General features: G+C 40.5%; 1 protein-coding gene and 1 pseudogene across 2 annotated transcripts; both read right to left on the reverse strand.

Moving 5' to 3' along the window:
* Window positions 1–1,413: 1,413 nt before the first annotated feature.
* On the reverse strand, window positions 1,414–17,248 carry PRDX4 (peroxiredoxin 4). Of its 2 annotated transcripts, XM_037046225.1 has the most exons (8): window positions 16,889–17,248; window positions 13,494–13,611; window positions 10,447–10,563; window positions 8,391–8,513; window positions 5,545–5,675; window positions 4,270–4,304; window positions 1,763–1,809; window positions 1,414–1,524 (listed from the first exon to the last, which is right to left on the reverse strand). In XM_037046225.1, exons 1-8 carry the CDS (start codon window positions 17,130–17,132, stop codon window positions 1,521–1,523), a joined length of 819 nt encoding a protein of 272 aa, XP_036902120.1. In that variant the 5' UTR covers window positions 17,133–17,248; the 3' UTR covers window positions 1,414–1,520. The 2 variants fall into 2 exon arrangements, with proteins under 2 accessions (XP_036902120.1, XP_036902119.1); XM_037046224.1 differs by lacking the exon at window positions 1,763–1,809 and having other exon boundaries at window positions 1,415–1,524; window positions 16,889–17,246.
* LOC118987305 (uncharacterized) lies at window positions 13,671–13,880 on the reverse strand (annotated as a pseudogene).
* Window positions 17,249–22,501: the final 5,253 nt, after the last annotated feature.

Genomic DNA, 22,501 nt, shown 5'->3' on the forward strand with positions numbered 1-22,501 from the left:
GATACGAAAGAGGTGAATCAAGAGGTATTTTCACTTGGTAGCCCCAGAAATTACCACGCTAGTAACACCTGGTTCAGTAATCAAATACCAGTACTAAGTTCCTTAAGGGGAGCAAGTTGCCTTTGGCTACTGACATACACCAAGTATTTAGACTAGGTGATCAATGGCTGCCGTGTGTTGACTGCAACAGTAATGACTGGCTTTTTGGAATACACAGTCTGGCACAAATAATGCCCTCCTTTTATGACAGTCTTTTATTAGACAATCATAAGCATGTAATTCTGTAACAACAATATCACATTCAAGCATGCATTTTAGGTGAAATGTTTAAATTAAAACTAAATTATTAAACCCATATTACTACCCTCCTCAAGCAGGTACTTCTGCCAGACTCTGTAGATACAATAGCTGTCCTCCTTGTAAATGTACCTAAAATGAACATGTTAGAAAAGCTCCAGAGAATGGAAACTATTGACCCAGAAGATACAGTCTATTCCATGAGTACAAAGTTTGTACTGTTCAGATTGGAAGGAAGAAATCTGAGAGTAGGATTCCAATTGTATTGGAAGTACTGACAAGATCAGTTATAGCCCTGTTTGAACATCCAAGGACGAGCAGTTTTCACCTTAACAGGTTGGCTTCTAAAATTGTGACTGTAAGCTAGCATGTAGAACATACTTCCATGGCTCTCCTCTACATGATTACAATCAAGTCATTACCATATTGGGGTGGCAAAGGGCATGATACAGTAGTATTGGAGTTCAGCTTTACAGGTGGTGATTTGTGAAGAGCTAGCTATGTTTGAGGGTTTGATGTTTGTTAAACTGAATTTAAACACGTAAGTTGTTACTTACAAATTTGGTGTAAGGTGAAACATGAATTCACAGAAAGGCGGTGGTGGTGACTAAATGGCTTTGTTGTACAGAGCAGAGAGCTCTGGGCTCAGCTGTCCCTTAGCAGGTACTGGGGGAGAGGGCTGCTCCCAACCCAGCCTTTCCTGCCACCCTCGGGTAGAGACCCGGGCCACAGGGCGATGGGAAGAGCCCTGCAGCCGGAATGAGTCTGTCTGGGGCTCCACTCTGAGCCTACCTTTGCTAGGTAGCTATTGCCTGGGTCAGTAGTTTATCTGAGCTTCAGTTTTCTCGTCTGTAAAATAAAGAACTCAGAGTTGCTGTGAGGATTAAATGAAGTAACTCACGTCATCTGCCTAAAGCGACATCTGGCACATTATCAGTTCTACATAAAGGTTAGTTATTGTTGTTCCTAGTTTGATTCAATGGGACACCTCTTAGTTTGGAGAGAGAATAAGTGTCTTATCTTTTCACATCAGTGTCTGACCTGAACACGAAATATCTTTGGAGCCCGACATGGATTTGCTTATTCTCCAAGCAATAACTACTGTTAACTCAACACGGTAAGTAACACAGTGTCCTTTATTGACAGCGTTCAAGCATCATTAACTTGAAGTATTTTTCAGTTCAGTTTGTCGAAATACTTCAGTTTGCCAGCGGGATCTGGGATTATCTATGAAAAGAAAAGAGCAAAGTATTCATTTTAGAAGCCAAAGTCCATCATTAGCAGTGTCCATCATTAGTAGTTGCCCATGTTGGGTAAAGAAGAGGACTGTTCTTGTGTACCAAACTTTGTTGTGTGTACGCAGGAGGAAGTGGATTTGTCCTACCTCCTAATCTCAGGTATCCCATGAGGAATGTAACTTGTTACCGAATTAACATCTGTACTCAGGCGCCCCAAATGCACTTACAGCTCTTCTCGTGGCCACCAGGCTTTCATGGCATCTTCAGGTCTGATCTGATTAAACCAAACACATTGAGAGAGCATGGCTACAGATGTTAATGTATCTAAAGTCATCTGCTGATGAAGTGTTGGTATGCCGCAGTCCCCTGGAAGGGGGAATTTCTGGAGGTCCAGAAGGCAACCTTTTGATCTCAAACTGCAAAGTTAAAAAAATACTCAAATACAACATGGAGTATTACCTTGCATAACTATTTAGTGAATGGACAAATACTCTGAATGAAAGCAAAATGCTGCCTACTAGATCACAGCCTTAGAAACCTACTTTTTTTGAAATTCCCATATAACTGACCTCACATTAATTATGTCATTTGATAGTTATAGGTGAAATACATCTATCTCTACATATACAAAAACCATCTTATAGTCAGCTTATAATAGTTCTATACATGTTTTCTTTATTTTATGCTGAAGGAATATTATGATCATTACCTAGTTTTTCAGGCATCACTTCAGGGAGTATTCTGTCTTTGCCATTTTACACTCTGTCCGCATGTAAATTCAGTTTTCAGGTACTTATGGAATAACTATGTTGTGCCAATAGTGGGTTAGATGGGGGGATATAGGGAACTACCATGGTCCCCACATTTGAGGCTCATACAGGTACATGGGAAAGACATCCGTGGATGTGACTGTTTTGATACAATGCACAATATGATCACGTGTGACACAGGCTATGTGACTCAATGGGGGCTGAGATGGCATTAGGGACAGTCTCAGAGTGGAGGTGGCACTGAAAGAGGAGTAGAATTTAGAGAAGGGCACAGGGCTTCCAGGCGCTAGAAAGAAAGACCCGCACAAAAGCACAAAGGTGTGAAAAAGTGGGGCTTATTTGTGGGAGAGACGAGTCGTGATTTGGTGGGAGCACAGTGTTTGTGCATGAATCGTAGGGAAGGTGACTGAGGAGAGAGCAGTGGAAACAAACCATGCAAAGGCTTGAAGCTTGTGCCCTGGGTATCAGGCCTGTGTCCTGTGAGTGCTGGGGGCCGCTAAAGGTTCTGTCTGGAGAATGACGTGCACTGGAGTGCAGAAAACAGGTCTGGGAGACAAACCAGGAGGCCAGTGCAATAGACAGGACAGAGCTGGGGGATGTGGAGGTGAAAAACTCATGTATCTTCCAAGAAACACCACCACCGAACCTTTTTTGATCCTACATGCCCCTCTCCCGCTACTTTCTTTCCTTTTCCCCTTCACAGCTCTATTTCCTGACCTAGTCATCCTTCATCTCCCTTTCTTCATCTTGCTCTCAGCACATGCCTGCGACCCACAGTAATGTGCTGCATCACTCACTGCCGGTTCTGCTATGACTCCGGGTGGAGTGCCCCGACCTTGAAGACCTTACCCAGAAATGCCTTTTAATGCTTCTCAGGTGATGCCTGCAGCTTCTGATTCCTATCTGGGAGCCTCATGGTCAATAACTGTGAATTAACCTAATGGCTAATTTATAATTTAAAGTACCTAGTGCTCTAAGTCCCTTTACTGTTTAACTTCAAATCCACGTGCTATCCATCAGACCTATGCAGAGGTGAATATGGGTGTATTGTAACATTAACTTTGACCCAGGAGGGAAAACCTCTTTTGCAAGTCTATCAAAAACTGATTTAAAATCAGTGAAATGGTACTTTACCTAATCTGAGTGAGGTTACAGAGTGAATTTCTACGTTTTATTGTCTATGGCTAATGGTACTGCTTTTTTGGTGGGGGGTGTTTGCTAAGGAAGAAAGTCTTAGGAGTCTCTATTTTCCTTTTATCCTACTATAATGTCTTCCTCTGATGCTCTGGCATTTTTCTGAACTATAGTTTGTGTGAACCTCTTGGTTTTTACAAGATAACATGTCCATTGAAAAGGGTTCAAGCAAGTTTTACAAGTTGTATTTTGGCCAGTGACTACTTTAGGGACTGTCTATAAATTATACAGCCTCCCTATGAAAGAATGTACTTGTTTCAATATTTTTTGCCTTCAAGTGATGAGAGAATCATTAAATTCAATGTCAGTTAAGACAGAGTTTCTCAAAAGCTTTTATATGTGTATATGCACATTTATGCACATATACAAACATGCATGCACACATCTAACATACAAATGTATGCTACATATAACACAATATATTACATATGCACCACACATGCAATATATATTACCTATGTATATATACATAGGTAATATATATTGCGTGTGTGTGTGTGTATAGGTTTTGCTTGTGGTTATTTTCTTTGCCCTTAATGGTATTTCTGCTCAGTATTTGGCTTTAAAATTCACAGCATGAAGTCCCATATTCTGCTTCAGTTTCAGCTACTCTCCTTACAGTTCAAGGAATGCCTGCACTCTTCGGATTTTTGCTGAGCGATGTTTAGTTCATTTACAAAATCAAAGCAGTGCTATTACAGATTTTGTTAAGGTTGGCATTTGTGTTTGGCCCCAGACATCCCCTTAACAGAAAAATCAGTTTGACTTACTGTTTCACTCCCAGGTTTCCATCCAGCAGGGCACACTGAGAGGAACAAAAATTGGCAAAAGACAGTTTAAAAACAGAGTTCAGTTCTCTTCAGCAACTCTGGGCTTTTCTTTGTCCAAATGAAATTGAAAATGGAGCCTGTATTAATGAGACCATTTCTAGGCCACTGAACACATGACCTCTGTTAGCTTGCCTGCTTGCACCGAGGGATTTTAGTCATGGAGCTTACCAGTAGGCAGCTAGTCTATTTTCATTTTTGCCGATCACGTTTAGTTATGTTTCCAATTTAAGAAACCAAACCGAGCCTTCCTCTAAGAAAGTTGGAAAGGTGGGAAATCTGGTGAACTGAAAATTCTGGGCATGGTGAAAATTTCTCTGAATTTCCATAAACTTACAATAAGCTTATTTGCTGTTTCCTGCAGTATTTTGTACTGATGCCATGGTTTGCTGTTTGTCAAAAGAGGCTTTATTCAGAAAGTAGGCTTTTCCTTTCAGAATGAGCCTGGACCCAGGCACCAAGTTACACATTTGAAAGGGATATAAAGCATATGTTCTATCTGAGGAAAGTCTGACCTTTCCTATGCAGCCACTGTGAAAGCTCAGAGGGAAAGGATGGACTAGTGCATCACTAGTGTGATACTGGATAACCCTGACGACTACTGAATTGCGCTGAGGAAAAGAAAACCTCCATCAAATAATGTAAATGGTGCACATAAAACCTACATTACTAAATATTGCCAGTTTGGCACATTTGAAGTTTATAGAAATAACATTTGAGAAATTGTAGCAGTAGAAACTTTTCTCTTTGAGCTTAACCAAAAGGAATATGCAAATAATGAGTATTTTTGCATTTTTAAAATTCAGTAAGTAGTATATATTAGTGATATTTTGTTAAAAAGCACTTTAAGTAATAATTTGATTTACTAAAAGATCAGCTAATAATTTCAAAACAATGAGATTACTTTGGAAGCTTCCAAATTATAGGATAAAAAGCTAAACTGTGCTACCTCTTCTCAAATTAAAAAATCAAAAGGCTGCCCTGGCTAGTGTGGCTCAGTGGATTGAGTGCAGGCCTGTGAACCAAAGGGTTGCCAGTTCGATTCCCAGTCAGGGCACACGCCTGGGTTGCAGGCCAGGTCTCCAGTGAGGGCATGTGAGAGGCAACCACACATTGATGATTCTTCCTTCTCTTTCTCCTTCCCTTCCCCTCTCTCTAAAAGTAAATAAAATCTTTTTAAAAAATCAAAAGGCTATGATGTTTGGAAGGAAAGAGTACCTTCTCCATGTTTATCGGTGTACTGGAATGCTTGAACCAAACGCAGTGTCTCATCCACCGATCTACCCACAGGAAGATCATTCAGAGTAATCTGTCTTAGGATCCCTTTGTCATCAATAATGAAGAGACCTCTATAAAAGAAGAGAGTGGTAGAGGTGAGGCCATTTCATATCAGTTAAGACAAGTATTTGTTAATGTAAATCCCTGTACCAATCACACGATCATACAGAACAACACACTACCTGCCTACTTGATGGGCAGAGGCACCCACACACACCCATATCCACACTTATCTGCTATATAGCTTGAGATTACAATTGTTAAAGGGTAGCTTTAAAATATAAAAAATATATTGAACTTATTGGGGTAACATTGGCTAATAAAATTATATACATTTCAAGTATACAATTTTATAATACATCATCTGTATGTTGTAATATGTTCACCACCCCAAGTTTCCTTCCATCACCATTTATTCCCCTTTTACTTCTACCTCCCCCACATCCCTCGGTAGCTTTTAAAATTTTGTTCCTGCCTACAAAATGTCCTATAGTATTTGTAGTTGAATCTTCATGTGTACTAGGGTTTGGGATTTTAATGTACTGTAATTGAAATGATGGAACTACATAGCAGAGTCTTCCTTTGAGTGAAGGAATGATCCATCTTTCTCATTACTGGTTATTTAGAATGTCTTTTTATTTCCTTTTTCAATGGCAGAAAAAGAGAAGGTCACCAGTATAAGCAAAGTTACCTTTCCCTCTAAATCTCTATATGTGTGATTCACTCCTATGGCCTGGGGAATAATGAAGCAGTTTGACCGAAAAGACCTGTTATTTAAAAAGGGAGGAAAAATTTGAAAAGACTTTATAGTCCATTTCTTTAAGGCAGTATGAACTTCAACCCAATACTTACTTTGGACTAGAAAAATATTTCAGGTACTGGGGCTAATTGCTTATGTATAAGTATTACAAAGAATGAGATTTTGTAGGGCATGTGCCCTGGCTGGTGTAGCACAGTGGATTGAAAAATATAAATAAATAAATAAATAAATAAATAAATAAATCCCCTCTAAAAATAAATAAGTAAAATCTTTTAAAAAATGAGATTTTTAAAATAGACATGTGGAATTACATATCTATCTCATGAAATCTTGTTTCATAATCACATGAGACATTACTAAAGTATTCCTATTTATCTTACAACACATTTTTAAAAAGATTTTATTTATCTATCTTTAGAGAGGAAGGGAAGGAGAGAAGGAGAGAAATATCAATGTGTGGTTGCCTTTCATGTGTCCCCTGCTGGGAACTGGCCTGCAACCCAGGCATGTGCCCTGACTGGGAATCGAACTGCGATCGTGTGGTTTGCAGGCCTGCACTCAATCCACTGAGCTACACCAACCAGGGCCTACAACACATTTTTTGAATGAGCAACTCGATGTCTGAAATAACTACAGCTCACTCTCCTTGGACCAGGTCAACTTCCTTAATAATTATTCATGTGCGTGTTCTTTCATGTGGCTGCTTTAACTGTTGCAAACTGTTGTCAGTGGTAATGAAGTATGTTCTGAAGTAAGTGAGGTTGATCTGAAATTTTGAGCTTTCCTCTGTAACATACATCATAGCAACACGGCACACAGAAACAAATATACCTTTTCTTTGGTAGCAAATTCTAGCTTCTGTTTTCTGTTTTAATTTTGTGAATTTTGTTTCCTTGGTAGACTTTGAGACTAAGATATTTGCCATACTTGGTGTGATATACATGTATGTCTCTTCCACAGAGAAGAGACAGGTCATTCTTCTAAAAAATCAGAAATTAAATGGCAACAGACATCTCAATAACCACCCAGAAGCTAAAGGTAGCGGGGCATTTCAATGCTTTAAAATGTTTTCAGGAAAATGCCTTTCAATCTACAATGCTATATACTCAGCCCGATTATAGATCAATATGAAGACTAGAATAAAAACATGTTTTTGACATGTAAGCTCTCAAAGCATTTTATCTTCCCATGACCTTTTCCTAGGAAGCTATGAAGATGTGCCTTACTAAACAAAAGGGATTCAATAAAGAAGGCAAGCAGGCAGGCATGGGAGCCAGAAAACTGAGGGCAAGGGGGAGTAACTGCTAATGGGTATGAGGTTTGTTTTTGGAGTAATGAAAATGGTCTAAAAGTGGTTGTGGTGGTGGTTGCAAAACTCTCTGAATATCTTAAAAACTGTTGAATTGTATGCTTTACAATGGGCAAGTCATGTATCTTAAGAAAGCTATTAAAAATGGGATTATAAAATACACTTTATTAGTACTGAAAAAAACCAACATAACTACAACAAAACTACAGTTGCTTTAAGATGAAATTGCCTTATTTTTCAAAAAATTCTATTAGCATTTATTAGCTCAAGTAACCAACTGAGAGCCGTCGGGTAAAATATTTCTTTAATTTTTCCTACTTCAAAGACACAGGTTTGCTAAATACTATGATACTTGTATTTAGTAAAACCATTACTAGAGTCAGCTTGGGAAGAAAAGAAATGGATAAGGGGTTTGGGGACCAGGTTCAAGTCTGTACTATGCCATTAACTAATTCTATATCCTCGGCTAAGTTCCTGGAACTCTATGAATCTGCTTATCTGTAAAGCGACAGGGCTGGTCAAGCACCTCTATGTACTCTTCCAGCTCTAACAGCCTGTGACACGGTCGTAGTTTGAATAGGGCACTCACGGATTATTTTCAAGAGTATCTACAACAGCTCTGCAAACAGAGCAAATATGATTTCTTGATCAAACCTTGTTATCTTCTAACTCCATTTCAAGGAGGGCTACAAGTATATCGTGATTGGTCATAATTACCTAAGAGTGTGGCCTGAGTCTTCCAGATAGACACCATAGTCTTTTGAGATCTGATGGGTCAAATCTGAAAGCAGTGGAATCTTTATGGGCCCAAGTCCTCCTTGTCTTCGAGGGGTGTTAATCCTGTAATGGAACAGACACGTCTCAGAGTTAAGTGCATATGTCAAGACAGCACTCTCTGCATGTGCACACACATGAACAAACACAACACACCCATGCTATTTCTAAAAAAAAAGGTAGTATATATTCTATTTTCTTGCCTTTCCCCCTACTTAATAACATATTCATATCCTTTAAATACTAAATATGGAGATACACAACACATTTTTAATGTACAAGTATACTATATTTTACTAATCTCTACTGACAGACATTTAAACTATTTCCAATTTTTTTTTGCTTTTATAAACACTGCCGGAAACATCCTTGTATTCTTAATGTTGTACACTTGTCTGATTAGGCAGTGTCATAAGAATAACTTTAGATCCATGATCGCAAGACACTCCCTTAAGAGAGGCAGAATACAACTGGATATTTGAATATTCTGAGACAAAGAAGTGCAAAGTCCACTTGTAGCAGTGAAGGAAGTTAGCTATAACCTCAGACGTTATCACTCTTCAGATTTAAATATTCTTTAAATTGAAACCGGGGGAGTGGGCTGCTGCCCCAGTGGGAGGGCACTGACACAGCAGAGCGGAAACAGGGAAATGCTGCTCCAGATGCCCCGGTCTCACGCCCACGGAGAATGCAGCTGAGAATGCAGCCCCCCTAATTCCTTGGGGAAGTAACCCCAAATTATTTGTGATGACATAAACCTTTTCCCTTAGGGGACTTGTGTTGTAATCCCATGGTGATTTAGAATTACTATAGAAGTTATAGATTAGACCCACGGTTTTAACATTTTTACATTGAGAAATAATCAGTATATATTTGCATATTTAATTAGAATGTTTGAGTGAATTTGGCACATTAGAATAAAATTTACTTTGTAAATTTTCCAATTTAAAATGTGTAAGTTGAAATTTTATTCAGTTTATAAATAGTAAAGGAGGACTTTAAAATGATTTAAGACATAGTATATTTATTAGATTTGCAGGAATTAAGTTCTTAGGGAGGGTGTGTCTGAAAATTGAGGCACTTAAAGGAAATCAAATAAAATATATGACAGCATTTTAAAATACTTAAGAGAAGTAATTACTTAAGGGAACATAAATTAAAACTGTAGCTCCTGAACCAATTAAAAGTTTAGTTTCATATGCATGCGTATATATTTATGTGTATATATATAATTGTAAATGGAGAAAACCTTATTTTGAATTTGTTACTTTAATGAAGTGAATACTGTTTTAAAACCAATATAATTTTCAGTAGTCTTTATCATGCATAAAATTTTGCACACAAAATTGTGGATGCTATTAAAAACCTCACATCAACACACACATTTCAAGTTCTAAAACATGTTGCCTAATTACTCTCCAGAAATGCTGAATGTGTGTATGTATGTGAGTGCCGTTTCTTCCCACCTTTGTCATCTCTGCATGAAAGTTTTCAATGTTTGAAATTTTGGCCAATCAGACAGGGAAAAATAGCACGTCTTGTCATTTTAACTTGCAATTCTTTGCATTTGACTAGGTGAAACAATTAAAAATTATTTTTAAAATTAATTTTAAAACCATTGGTTCTTTAAACGTGATTATAAAAGCTATTTCGAGTTTGGCTTAATACCAGTCAACTGCATAATAGAGAAATGGTATCTTAAAGATTTTCCTTCTCCAGATTAAGGTTACCCAAAATTTGTCACAATAAAGTAATCACACAACTTGATAGTTTTGGCTATGGATATTACATCTTTTGCATTGAACTTTCCCCCCAATTTTGAAATGTCCTATGAGATCCTTAAGCATTTTTATGTAACTTCATTGAACCAGCAGTTCTCAGACAAATCTACTCCTGAATTGTGTGATAAATAACTATATTCCTATCTTGTTAAGGGTTGTCTGCCCATAATTTAAAAGTATACCCATTCGCCCCCCCTACGAATGAGAGAGATACTGACCAGGCCAAATGGGTAAACTGTGAATCGACAGAGCATGCCACCACTTCGGTGTTTATAGATCTGAATTCTTCGATTCTATCACCAAAGGCGATAATTTCAGTTGGACACACAAAAGTGCTGAAAGTAAAAAAAGTATACTCAGTATTCTCAAACCACACATATACATTGTAAATGGCTTGTTACAAACACATTTAGTGTATAAAAAGTACATTAAGAACAATTTTATATATGAACCTTCTCCAGACTGAGTAGTCTAACATGCTTTACAGAGTTCAAAGGATGTATGCAAATCTTCTGTCGTTTCACTGTTCCATTCCTCTACCAGCCTTATGAGCGAGACGCATCCATCTCTGTTGTGGAGATGAGGAAACTCCCTCCTCTCCCCCTCCATTTTTGATAAGGTCCTGCTGTCAGAAGGGCAGGTTCAGAGAATACTACCTTAGGGTGGTGCTTTTCAAACTGTGGTAGGAATTACTTAGGCCAATTTACTGAGTTCCAACCAGCATTTTAAAACAGTGAAATAGAAAATATGAGAATATATCATTCATAGGACAGGTAAGTTATGAAACATGCATATGAAGTTGCATACATGGTCCGGCACAAGTAACACCATTTTTATGACAAAATCATAAGCATGTAATTCTGTAACATAACAATAGCACACCCGAGCACAGCATGTGACACTTTAGGTGAAATGTCCAAATTGCTGTCCATCTCGTGTGAGACATTCACATACCCTACCAACCACAACCAAGCAGGCATTCCTTCTGCCGGGCCCTGTATGTGTGTTCAGGAGTGACACTAAAAATATTTAGCAACCCTAACTCAAAGTTGCCTTCAGAGCTGGAAGTTTTGGAAAAGGACCAGGGGGAGGAGCAACATGGGGAGGGGGTTGAGAAAGTGGCTACTTATGGGCTGGTATGGAAGCTTTTCAGGATTTCAGTATAGCATGGCTGTATTGGTTGTATACAGACTGATTGTTACCCTGTGTGTATGTGTAAGTGTATTGGGCAGCAATGAAAACTTTATTTCCTATTGTGTGTCACGGTCAAGAAAGTATGAAAAATGTAGATTTAGGGGAGAAGTCCCTACCATCGCCCTAGGCTTTTCAAATGTTTCATTTGTTCAAGTGAAGGCTGTTATATGCAAGCATAAAGTTCTAATCTACATTATGTCCTGGAACCTGGGCTATAGTATGTATTTTTAATATTTTCCAAAAGGTGGGAATGGTCAGCCCCTGCCTTCCTTCCTATTATCCCAGGAAATGCTGTCCAGACTTAGTGAAGAGAGAGAGAAAGGTCTGGCAGAAAACTGAAGGGTTACGTTTGTGACTTTCATCCTTGTAGACTGTGTGTGGCAAATGCCTGAGAATTCTTCCTCTAGCCAGTCTGCATTACATGGAACAAGAGAAAGACGCTGTCTTAGCCCCTTACCCCAGGAGATCATTGCTAACATCATGCATAATTACATGTCTCATTCATTATGGAGTTTTAAACAACACTGGAGAAATGGAGCATATTTGTCGGCTATGTTAGACTAATTCCAAAATTCAGGTTTAGTGTTATAGATATTTTACATATGTTTTAACTTTTTGGTTTTATAACAACATGAACTTAGAAGGCCTATAATTTTTATGTGTTAAAATCTCAATTTTTGGTTTTGATTGGAAATTAAATTATATTATACATTTTAGCTAGTCAAACTGCTTTAAAAAATTATTAGGTAGATTCAAGACTTGTTTTAGTCTCAATGTACTAATTTTTATCAGAGTTATTCCTGTTTGGATAGCCTAAGGGTCAGCAAATGACAAGCCACAAGCCAAATCTAGTCTCTCTGACTTTTTGTAGATGAACTTGCAATGGACCACAACACGCGTTCGTTTGTGCACTGTGTATGTGCTATGCTGGTCAAGTTAAGCACTTGGGAAAAAAATCGCCACAATGCCGAGACTGAAATATTTACTGTCTAGCCCTGCCCAGAAAAAGTTTGACGACCACTGGCCTCAGACAACCTACAGAGATGGGATGAAGTGAGTCCTTCCTGCAAGTTTAAAATTTATTTACATAGTTCAACATGAATCCTAACAGAAAAAGGACTTTAATACAGAGTAACAAAGATAGAAGAAACTTCTACTTACTTTTGTAACCAAAAACTACATTCAAGTAGAAAAAAGATAAAAAAGTTGGCTCTTTTTAGTACCACTTTGCTTTCATGGGATTTGAAAAACACCTGAAATCAAACGAGTCTCAGTGTGACTAGTGCTGCAGGAGTCTTTACTTTGAGTCAACTTTCTATCTGCGGAAGTGCTCATGGTCACAGTTAAGCAGAAAACACTCCCACGGTAAGCATAATTTATTATCAGTAGGCATTATTCATTAACCACACGCAGTCTTTTCAGGCAAATGTTGGAATCACAGAAGAGCAATGGGTGCGGTGCAGCAAAGAATAAAAATAGCAAAACCATAGTTAAATGGCACCACCAGAGAAAAGGGCTTATTAATTTTCTACTTAACAAGCACACATTCAATAGCTTTGTGGTGTAAGTATTGCTATTAAATGCTTTCTAATATATTGTCAGTCCATTTTCTTGACTTAACAGATGTACCTTAATGAATATAATTGTATTTTTTTTCTCTAATGATTATGTGATAACACAATATGAGTGTAAAGAACTGGGGTCAGTGGGTTATGATTCTGAAATAATGGTAGTTGTTACTTGGAAAAATTCTTCATCAGATGTTTGCCTTTTGAGAACCAAAAGCTCAACAAATACTCCTATTTCATGTTGTTTTTATTATTGTTACTCTATTACAGTTGTTCCAATTTTCCCCCTTTGCCCTTCTCCGCCCAGTCTACCCCCCTCCCCCACAGTGAGTCCCCACACTGTTGTCCATGGCCTTGGGTCACGCATACATGTCCTTTCACTAGTCTCTTCCCCTCTTTCCACCATTATCCCCCTCCCAACCCCCCTCTAGCTACTGATGTTCTTGGCTACTGATCAATAATAACTGAGGTTTTTACTGGCTGCTATGTACATTATTACTTACAAATCAAGTGGGTAGAAGAAAAAAACCAGGTATTTTCCACGATAATCAGTTAACTTGAGCTCCTTAAATTCTCCATTTATCACAGCTGTTCCTTCCCAATAAGGTGCTGGCTTGGAAACTAAGGAAGAAAAACAGAGGATGTTTTGTTAACACTGAGAAAGCTGGAGGGAGCACAGAGGGAAGGACAGCTTTAGGAGATCACTAAAAACCACGGCTTCTCAACCTTTGGATCTCTTGGCAGTCTGTTGAAGCGTACAGAATTCCCAGAAAAGTGCAACTGAATGTATAAAATAGAATATATAGAATTACAAAGGAAAGGAAGTGATTCTATTAAACTGATAAGAACAGATACTACACTTGATCTTAGCCAAAAGGCCGATACGCGATAGGAAGTGATTATATTAAAATGCAATGATCAAATACAAAAAAGCCATACTGGTGATGTAGTAATACATGTACCCTTTTATTAATACTTTAAAAATGCAGGGTCTAGCAGCGATCTAATAACTATCCGAATAGTGAAGAGTGTCAATGATGTTTCGGGATACCCACAACGACCAACAACTACAAGGTGGCATGAAAATATCTGTGGGTCTACTAGCGAAAGGTATGCGCAAGTACTGCTGAAGCTAATGTGCTTTGCTGCTGACGCTGTAATGGGAAGAAATGCCCAATTTCAGTTGGAGGTTAGTGATAATACTTTCTACTCATGCTCACAGCCCCACCTTCTATCCCCGCACTAAACCCTACTGGATACTTCACTGTAGCCCCTCCAAGTTGAACAACTTCCTACATTTCAAATCAGCAGATGTTCCTTTCCCTAATGGCAGTCTTTCAGATGTACTAATTTAAACATCTGTCCAGTCTCTCAATACTCATGGAGGACCTGCTGCCACACTCAAGGAGAAGGAAATCTGCAAACACATCAGGGCAGAAGTGTAAAATCCCAGACTACTGGATTGTTTTCCTAGAGGGCTTTGAAAGAAGAGACCCCCTTGAACGGGTTTCAAGTGACCTGGTGGAAATTGAATAGTTGGTGCTGCTCTCTGGTAAGGCATGTGGTAATTCTATCCAGCACGCTTTGATAATAATATACCTTGATCTTCTGTTACATTCAGATAGCACTTAAACTTTCAGAGCCATTAGGGATACTGAAGTCAATATGTGCTTCCAAGTTTGACTATGGTTCCTAGAAAGTAAGGTTTATAACAGCCAGCATTTTTATAGTCACTCTGAAAAGAGACACAAACTTAAGATAAATTTCTCTGTGAAGTTAATATTATAACATTTGAGTTATAATATTATAACTCATTCATCTTGAGTCAGCAGCCTACCTCATATAAATATCCTTATCTGATTAGGTAAAGGCCAGGAGGGAGTATTAGATAGTAGGAGGGTACTGAACTATATATGCTTTATATATAGATACATTACTGAAAATACTACTCAAGGGTACAGATTAAAGGGATACATTAAATAGATTTGTGGTTTAGACTTATAATGATGTATTACAACGGCACTCTTTAATGATCTTAGCATATTGGGAAAACTGAGAAAATCTGTCAAAATTATCAGGTAGAAAATTTTGGATTCTCAATGTAAGAACTGCAGTATTAGTTTAAAAAAAACTGTCATGTACTTATCGAGCAAAAAGAATTCAGTTAAGGATTCTTCGCTAAGAATCTGTCACTTCGCTAAGATCTATAAATAGCATTCCCCAAGAAACCCCTTGTGTCTATTAAAATCCTGAATATAAATCATGTAACAAAGATTCTGGCAAATGCAAAGCAGTATAAAGAAGAATATTTAAACCTCTTCTCATAACTCCATTAACTACTATTGACATTTTGGTCTTTCCTTCCAGTCTTTTTTCAAAGACAAATTTGGATCACATTGCACCCCTTTAAAAAAAGAAGCAACAGTAAATCCTGAACACTTTTTATGTTACCAAAAATTACTTGAAAGTATGACCTTAATGGCTCTATAGTATTCCACTTTATGAATAGAAGTCCTGGTATCTTTAATTCCGTATAAGCCTACATGTGACAGGGATGTAGCAAATACCTAAAATTTGAAAAAGTTTTCTGGCAAATAGAAATCTGTTATTACTATTTTGTTGCTTTTATGAGCAGAGTTGGGTGGGATTTGTTTCTTATGTAATGCCAATAAACACTTAACTGGCTGACATATTTCAAAATATCTTCTGAGGCAAGTAAAACTAACAGCACTTCGAAATACTTTGATTTTAAAAGTGCAAGACTGGCTTTTGAAAAACCAAAGTGTAAAAGTAGTTAAGTTCCAGCAGGCAAGAACTGCAGATGTTTAAGGCAAAAGTTTTTTTTTTTTCCATTTATTACTCCCACTGCATCTCAAGTCCTAACAACATCCTACTTACCACTAAGGATTCATAATTGTGAACCTTTTTTTTTTCCCACTGCAAAGGGGCATAGAATATGCTGTCACGGAACCACAAAAGCCAAATACACATCTTTTGAATGCCAAGGGAAAGCAGGGAAAGCAGGGTACTTCGAAGCAATCATGGGACTGTCTTTATCCTTTAATCCCGGTCACTTCTTTTTGGCTAATCTTAACATCTAGATGCAGCAGGCCACAACTTTCTCAGTATCTCAGTCTGACGTGTCCTTCCGGAACCTGGCCATTAGCTGTGTACGCCGGACAGAAATGCAAATAATCAAAAGCCAAACTGGCAGGACACAAATTTGCCATGAGGTTTATCATCAACCAAAATACATTAGTTGCAACACCCTTTTGCCTCCTTTCCCTACAAAAAGCCTCCAAAGTACACCATGTAATAAGTTCTTCATTTCTAAGAGACACACACACACACACACACACACACACAAAAACCCTGTTAATTATGTAAGTTTTGGGGAAGGGCTTTTAATAGTAGTCTTTATAAGATGAAAAAAGGTGAAATGTTTGCTTTCCCAAGCATTTGTTTTGCCACTTTTCTGTTTAATCAAACTTCCTATGAATCACTATTCGACTTAAGGTATTCTTCCCTCAAATAGTACTTAGAAACAGACGCGATGCGCAGCAACCACTTTGTGATGTTTGAGGAAGCCTTTCAGTTTGCACAACATCCTCCGATGCCTGCAAGTCCCAGTCCAGGGCCACCCTCTTTCCTTTCTCTGTGGCTTTTGGGGTAACCACTATTTCCAAAATCTGATTAGCGGAAACCATCCCTTTCTCACAGCTGGACCCTTCCCCGCCCCAAAGAGCCAGGTCCGCCCAGGGACAGGAGGCAGCGCAGGGGTGCCGCCCAAACCAGACTCCCGGGTGGACGTTTGGCAAGGCCCACGTGTCTCCCGGTCCTCCCCACTTCCCGCCTCACTCTGCCACAGGTCAAACCCCCTTGACCGGGAACCACCTACTCTTGGCTTTGCTGAGATGCAAGGAGTGGTCCGCGACTGAAACTCGGGACGCCTCCCCCGGGTACACTTGTCCCCCCGCATAGAAGTGGCACTCCTCTTCACGGGTTCGGGGCCTCTCCTCTGCCTCCCAGGCCCGCAGAGTCCCGGCTGGCAGCAAGAAAAGCAGTAGTGGCAGCAGCAGCAGCCTTCGGCTCCGGGCGGGGGCTGGAGTCGTCGCGGGTGGCAGCGGCTGCAGCGCTTCCATGGCCACGCGAGTGCAGACAAACGTCGTAGGAGAGCGCTACTTCTCCCGCCGCCAGGCAGCGACAATCGGGCACCGGGCGCCGGACACCCCGGGAGTTCGGGCGCGGCCTCGCGAGACCTGCTCCGCCCTCCCACTCCCCCGCCCCCCCTGCTCTGCGGGTTCCCTCGACCACCCCCTCTCCTAGCCCCGCCACGTGGCCTGCTCGCCCCAGGCCGGCATTTGCGCCTGCGCCTTAGGGCGAGCCAAAGCTGGCGCCCCGCCCAATTCTGAGAAAGCTGGTCCGGCCTCCAAAGCGCCCGTCCTCTGCACTGTTTCCACGCTAGTATCTTGAGCAAACCCAGGACACCGCACACCACCCCACTTAACAAAGTCAGACTAACCTATCTGACTTTGAACTGCTTGCATCTATACTTCTCCCAGTTTTTTCCTTTAAGTGATCTGTGTGAACAGTGCCATTACTATCCCCTCTATTTGCAGACCTTTAAGCCCTGCAAAACTTAAAATCTAATTATTTATTCTCCGGCAATCAAGGACGAACAGGTATTTAGGTGACTTAAGCCTGTCCCAAGGTGTCTTTTAAAAAAAGCTGGACTTGAAAAGTTCCCAGACCAGATTTTGTCCCAGCACATTGTTGTTCCATTTTCTGACAATTATCCCATCACAAGAGGGTCCAAGGATCCCTCCTATCTTTTTTGTCATCTTTCTGAAACCCACAGAAATCTATCACACTGTCAGCTCCCTGGGATCAAAATTGAAGTAGAATTTATCTTTGTTTTCCGAAGGCACGTAGCACGTGGCACTTGCTATTATAAGGCGCTTGCTTTTGTAAGTAACACCAACATTCCTGACAACCTGTCTCAGTTTTGGGTTATTTTCAAATTGTTTTCCTTACTCCCGGAACAACGCTTTGAGGCCAATAGGAAACCTGTCCTTTCCAAACTTATTCCTCGTCTTAGTCCTTCCCATTATATGCCCCTCCCCCCACATGTCTGTGTTTGCGCATGCGCCCTGGTGAAGCCCAACTTGCGGGAAGCCGGCCTCGAGTGTGACTGGTTTCCGGCTCTCCTGACCTCCCGCCCATCTGTTCTCAGCATTGTTTTTAGGCCTTGCTCATCCTTCTAGGCCCATGTCTTCCAGAAAGCTTCATTGGAGACTGGCCTCTAGCCTTCGCCATGGCAGGCTAGCCGCCATTATGGCAGGTGGGTCTGCCGCCATTATGGTAGGTGGGTCTGCCGCCATTATGGCAGGTGGGTCTGCCGCCATTACAGGTGACTGGCCTGCCGCCATTACAGGTGACTGGCCTGCCGCCATTATGGCAGGTGGGTCTGCCGCCATTACAGGTGACTAGCCTGCCGCCATTATGGTAGGTGGGTCTGCCGCCATTACAGGTGACTGGCCTGCCGCCATTATGGCAGGTGGGTCTGCCGCCATTACAGGTGACTGGCCTGCCGCCATTATGGCAGGTGGGTCTGCCGCCATTACAGGTAACTGGCCTGCCGCCATTACAGGTAACTGGCCTGCCGCCATTACAGGTGAGCAGTCTTATGCTCTCAGCCCTGTTTTATGCTCTTCTCATCTTTTCACTCCACCACTCCCCAAAAGTCTCACAGCAGCACACCATCCTGCCTCCTCTCAAAGCTGAAATTAACCCTTCTGCCGCTGAATGGTTTATGTTTAACATGTATTCTGCTTTTCCTTTCAATGACCTGGGTGAGCAGTGCCCTGACTCCCCTCTCTGGCCGTAGCCTTTTTAAGTTCTGGGCAAACTTGGAGAAGAAAGGTCTAATCTGAAAAGCAATATTTCAAGACAATTTATTGTTTTCCAGTGGGAAAGTCACAGCTTGGTGACATAAGACTGTCTCCCTCAATGTATGTCTTAATTTTTTTTAATCAAGACTGGATTTTTAAAAATCAAGGGTTCCCAGAAAACGCTTTTTCTCCATCACAGTGTTCTACCTTCTGACAATGACCCCATCAGTCACCCATTTGCTACCCATCAGTCACCCATTTGATGGCAGGTGAGGACTGGGGTGAGAGAGACACAGCACACACCAGAAACAGAGGAACCCGTTGGCAGCATTTAAGTCCCTAGGAATCCTTCTTCTTGGGAGCTCTTGTCATCTTTCTGAATCCCACAGAAGCTATCCTACCAGTTTGACATTTCTTTATTAGTTTCTCAACTCTCTGGGATGAAGTCAATGTAGAATTCATCTCTGTTTCCCAAGGCTCCTGGCACATGGCATTTGCTATTGTAAGTACTCAATTTTGTAAATAACACCTAATATTCCCAACAGCCTGTCTCAGTTTCAAGTTGCTTTCACATATTATATCCTTTATAATGTGACAACCCTGTAACAACCCTTTGAGGCAGATAGGAAACCCGTTCTTTCCTAACTCATCCCTTACCCCAGTCCTGCCCATTATAAGTTTTGCTTTGTGTTTCCTGACCCCTGTTTCCTGTGGGCATAGGAAGAAAAATATGAAGCCACCTCCCTTTTGCTGAGAAGGGGAGAGCTTGTCCTTACCCATAACATTGTCTGCCGATTCTTCACTTTCCAGGGGTGCCGAGGTAGCAGCCCTCTGAGGAGGGCTCTCTCGCTGCTCCGAATCTTGTCCTCTGGCCTCCTGTTCCACATGGAAGGTGAGCGGGGCACTGGTGGTGCGGGACTGAGCCCCAGGGATTCGGCTCAGGCCTATGCTGCGATGTCGGTTTCGGTGATCCATGTTGGTTGATTGACTGTCTTGTAAACAGCCACCAAGTCTCAGCAAATTCTAGGCCCTGTGTTGGGCCTCTAAGTTTGGGAACTGGGAAAGGAAGCTTGGGGAGAGCGTTATTTCCTAACCTCTGTTAGGCTGAGCTGAGGTGCCCCAGTTGGCAGCAGGGGTTACCCACCAAGTGGGCCCCAGTGAACCTCCTGCCCACTGGAGAGTGACCAGATAGGCCAGCTCCCAGGCACCAACTGTGTGCCCCTCAGTTCCACCAGAACCCTTTGGCAGCTGACATTCTAAGTGGGAGGTTCCTCGGAATCCTACTATCCAATGATACTTCCCGAGTGCCTGCCTCCTGTGTTGTCACAGTGGCAATCATAAGGAAGCTTCAGCAGGGGCCCTGCCCCTAAGGCACTCACCACCCAGCTGGAGTCAGCTGCCCATGTTAATAGCATAAAACCATATCAGGCACAGAGGGGTGGTCCTATATAGAGAATGCACCTGAGAATCAATGGGAAACCCTAAAAACACTCAAGTGTGTGGACCAAGGCCCACAAAGGACCTAAGAGGTCCTTTGCAAGGGAAGTCCCAAGTGTCTATTGTTGCACAAATGATGTGTCTGGTGAAAAACCACTGCCAATGGGGGTTAAGAGCACAGGTTGTAGAGCCAGGTGTTTCCAGGTTCCAGTCTGAGTTCTGTCACTTGTCCTTGGGGCCTTGGGAAGGGTATTTAACCTATAGCCTGAGTTTCATCTGCAGATGGGGGACATTAACACCCTCCCCACGTTGTGAAACTGAAATGATAAGAGTTTCATTATAGAAAGGTAATCCTAACTTGGAATGTGGGCCAGGCTCCGTGACTTACTTCTAATGCATGGGACAGGAGGAATGCTTTGTGACTCCTAAGGCCAAATCATAAAAAGGATTGTTTCTGCTGTCTGGGACGTAGATTACTCATTCTGGGGAAAGACTTGTCCAAACAGTTTTGAGATAAATTTCACAAAATGTACAATTTATCATTTCAAAATGTGGTATTCAGTAGTTGTTAGTCTAGTCACATTATTCTGCTTTGTGCTTACCACTGTTTAATTCCAGAATTTTCCCATCAACTCCAAAAAAGAAACCTCATGCTTGTTAGCATTTAATTTCTCCCTTTCCCCTAGCCCCTGGAAAAAACTAACCTGCTTTTTGTCTCTATAGATTTGCCTATTCTGGACATTTCATATAAATAGAATCATACAATATGTGCCTATTGTGTCTGGCTTCTTTCACTTAACTATAATGTTATCAAGTTTCATTTATGTTGTAGGGCGCACTACTATTTCATTTCTTTTTATTGTGGTAAAATATACATACCATAATACATAAAATATACATACCATATGTATATAAAATATACATACCATAATGGTTAATATTATAACCATTTTTTAAAAGCGATTTTATTTATTTATTTTGAGGGAGAGGGAAGGGAAGGAGAAAAGAGATGGAGAGAAACATCAATGTGTAGTTACCTCTTGCATGCCCCCTACTGGGGACCTGGCCTGCAACCCAGACAGGTGCCCTGACGGGGAATAGAACCAGCGACCCTTTGCTTCACAGTGTGATGCTCAATCCACTGAGCCACACCAGCCAGGGCATATTATAACCATTTTTAAGTGTATAATTAAGTGGCATTAAGTACATTCATGTTATTGTACACTTATTACCATCATCCTTCCCCAGAATTTTTCATCTTCCCAAACTGAAACTGTACCCACTAAACAGTAGTTTCCCATTCTCCCCTCCCTCCAGCCCCTGGAAATCACCATTACACTTTTTGTCTCTAAATTTGACTACTGTAGGTACGTTATATAAGTGGAATCATACAGTATTTGTCCTTTTGTGCCTGGCTTTTTTCACTTAAGCTTAATAGTTTTAAGGTTCATCCATGTTGTAACATGTATTGGTACTCCATTCATTTTTATGGCTTAATAATATTCCATTGAAAGGATATACCAGTTTTTGTTTATTCATTTATAATTTGATAGATAATTCAGGTTGTTTATACTTTTAGACTTATGATTAAATGATGCTATGAACAATCATGTACAAGTTACTGTGTGAAGGTACATTTTTTAGGTCCCTTGGGTATGTATCTAAGACTGAAATTTCTAGGCTGTATGGTAACTCTAACTTTTTGAGGACCTGCCAAAGTGTTACCCACATGAGCTGTACCATTTTAGTTACACCAGCAATGTATGAGGGCTCAAAGTTCTCTATATCCTCTTCAGAGCTTGTTATTGTCCATTGTTTGGGGGTTAGAGTCATCCTTGTGGGTGTGAGGTGGTATCTCATTGTGGTTTTGATTGGTATGTACCAGATGACTAATGTTGAGCATTTTTTCATATACTTATTGGCTACTTGTATATATTTTAAAATTTATTCATTTACTTTTATTGCTAATTGTTTGTCTTATTAATACTTGAATGGAGAATAGGAAAATTCTCAAATATACTAATTTTAAATCCCAAACATCATCTTTGAAAATGAGATTGCAGACTTCCAGTCAAGATGGTGGTGTAGGCAGACATGGCTCGCCTCTTTGCACAACCACATCAAAATTACAACTAAAACACAGAACAATCAGCACTCAACAACCATCAGAAATCAAGTTGAAT

Source organism: Sturnira hondurensis, unplaced genomic scaffold (genome assembly GCF_014824575.4).
Source record: "Sturnira hondurensis isolate 20B ecotype Veracruz unplaced genomic scaffold, ASM1482457v3 Scaffold0005220, whole genome shotgun sequence".
Taxonomy (NCBI): domain Eukaryota; kingdom Metazoa; phylum Chordata; class Mammalia; order Chiroptera; family Phyllostomidae; genus Sturnira; species Sturnira hondurensis.

Coding starts and splice junctions, on each gene's coding strand:
- PRDX4 (XM_037046225.1), bottom strand. CDS start 17,132: ATGGAAGCGCTGCAGCCGCTGCCACCCGCGACGACTCCAGCCCCCGCC. Junction 13,612..16,888: donor GCATCTCAGCAAAGCCAAGA/GTAGGTGGTTCC, acceptor TTTCTTCCTTAG/TTTCCAAGCCAGCACCTTAT. Junction 1,810..4,269: donor GGAAACCTGGGAGTGAAACA/GTAAGTCAAACT, acceptor TGGTTTAATCAG/ATCAGACCTGAAGATGCCAT.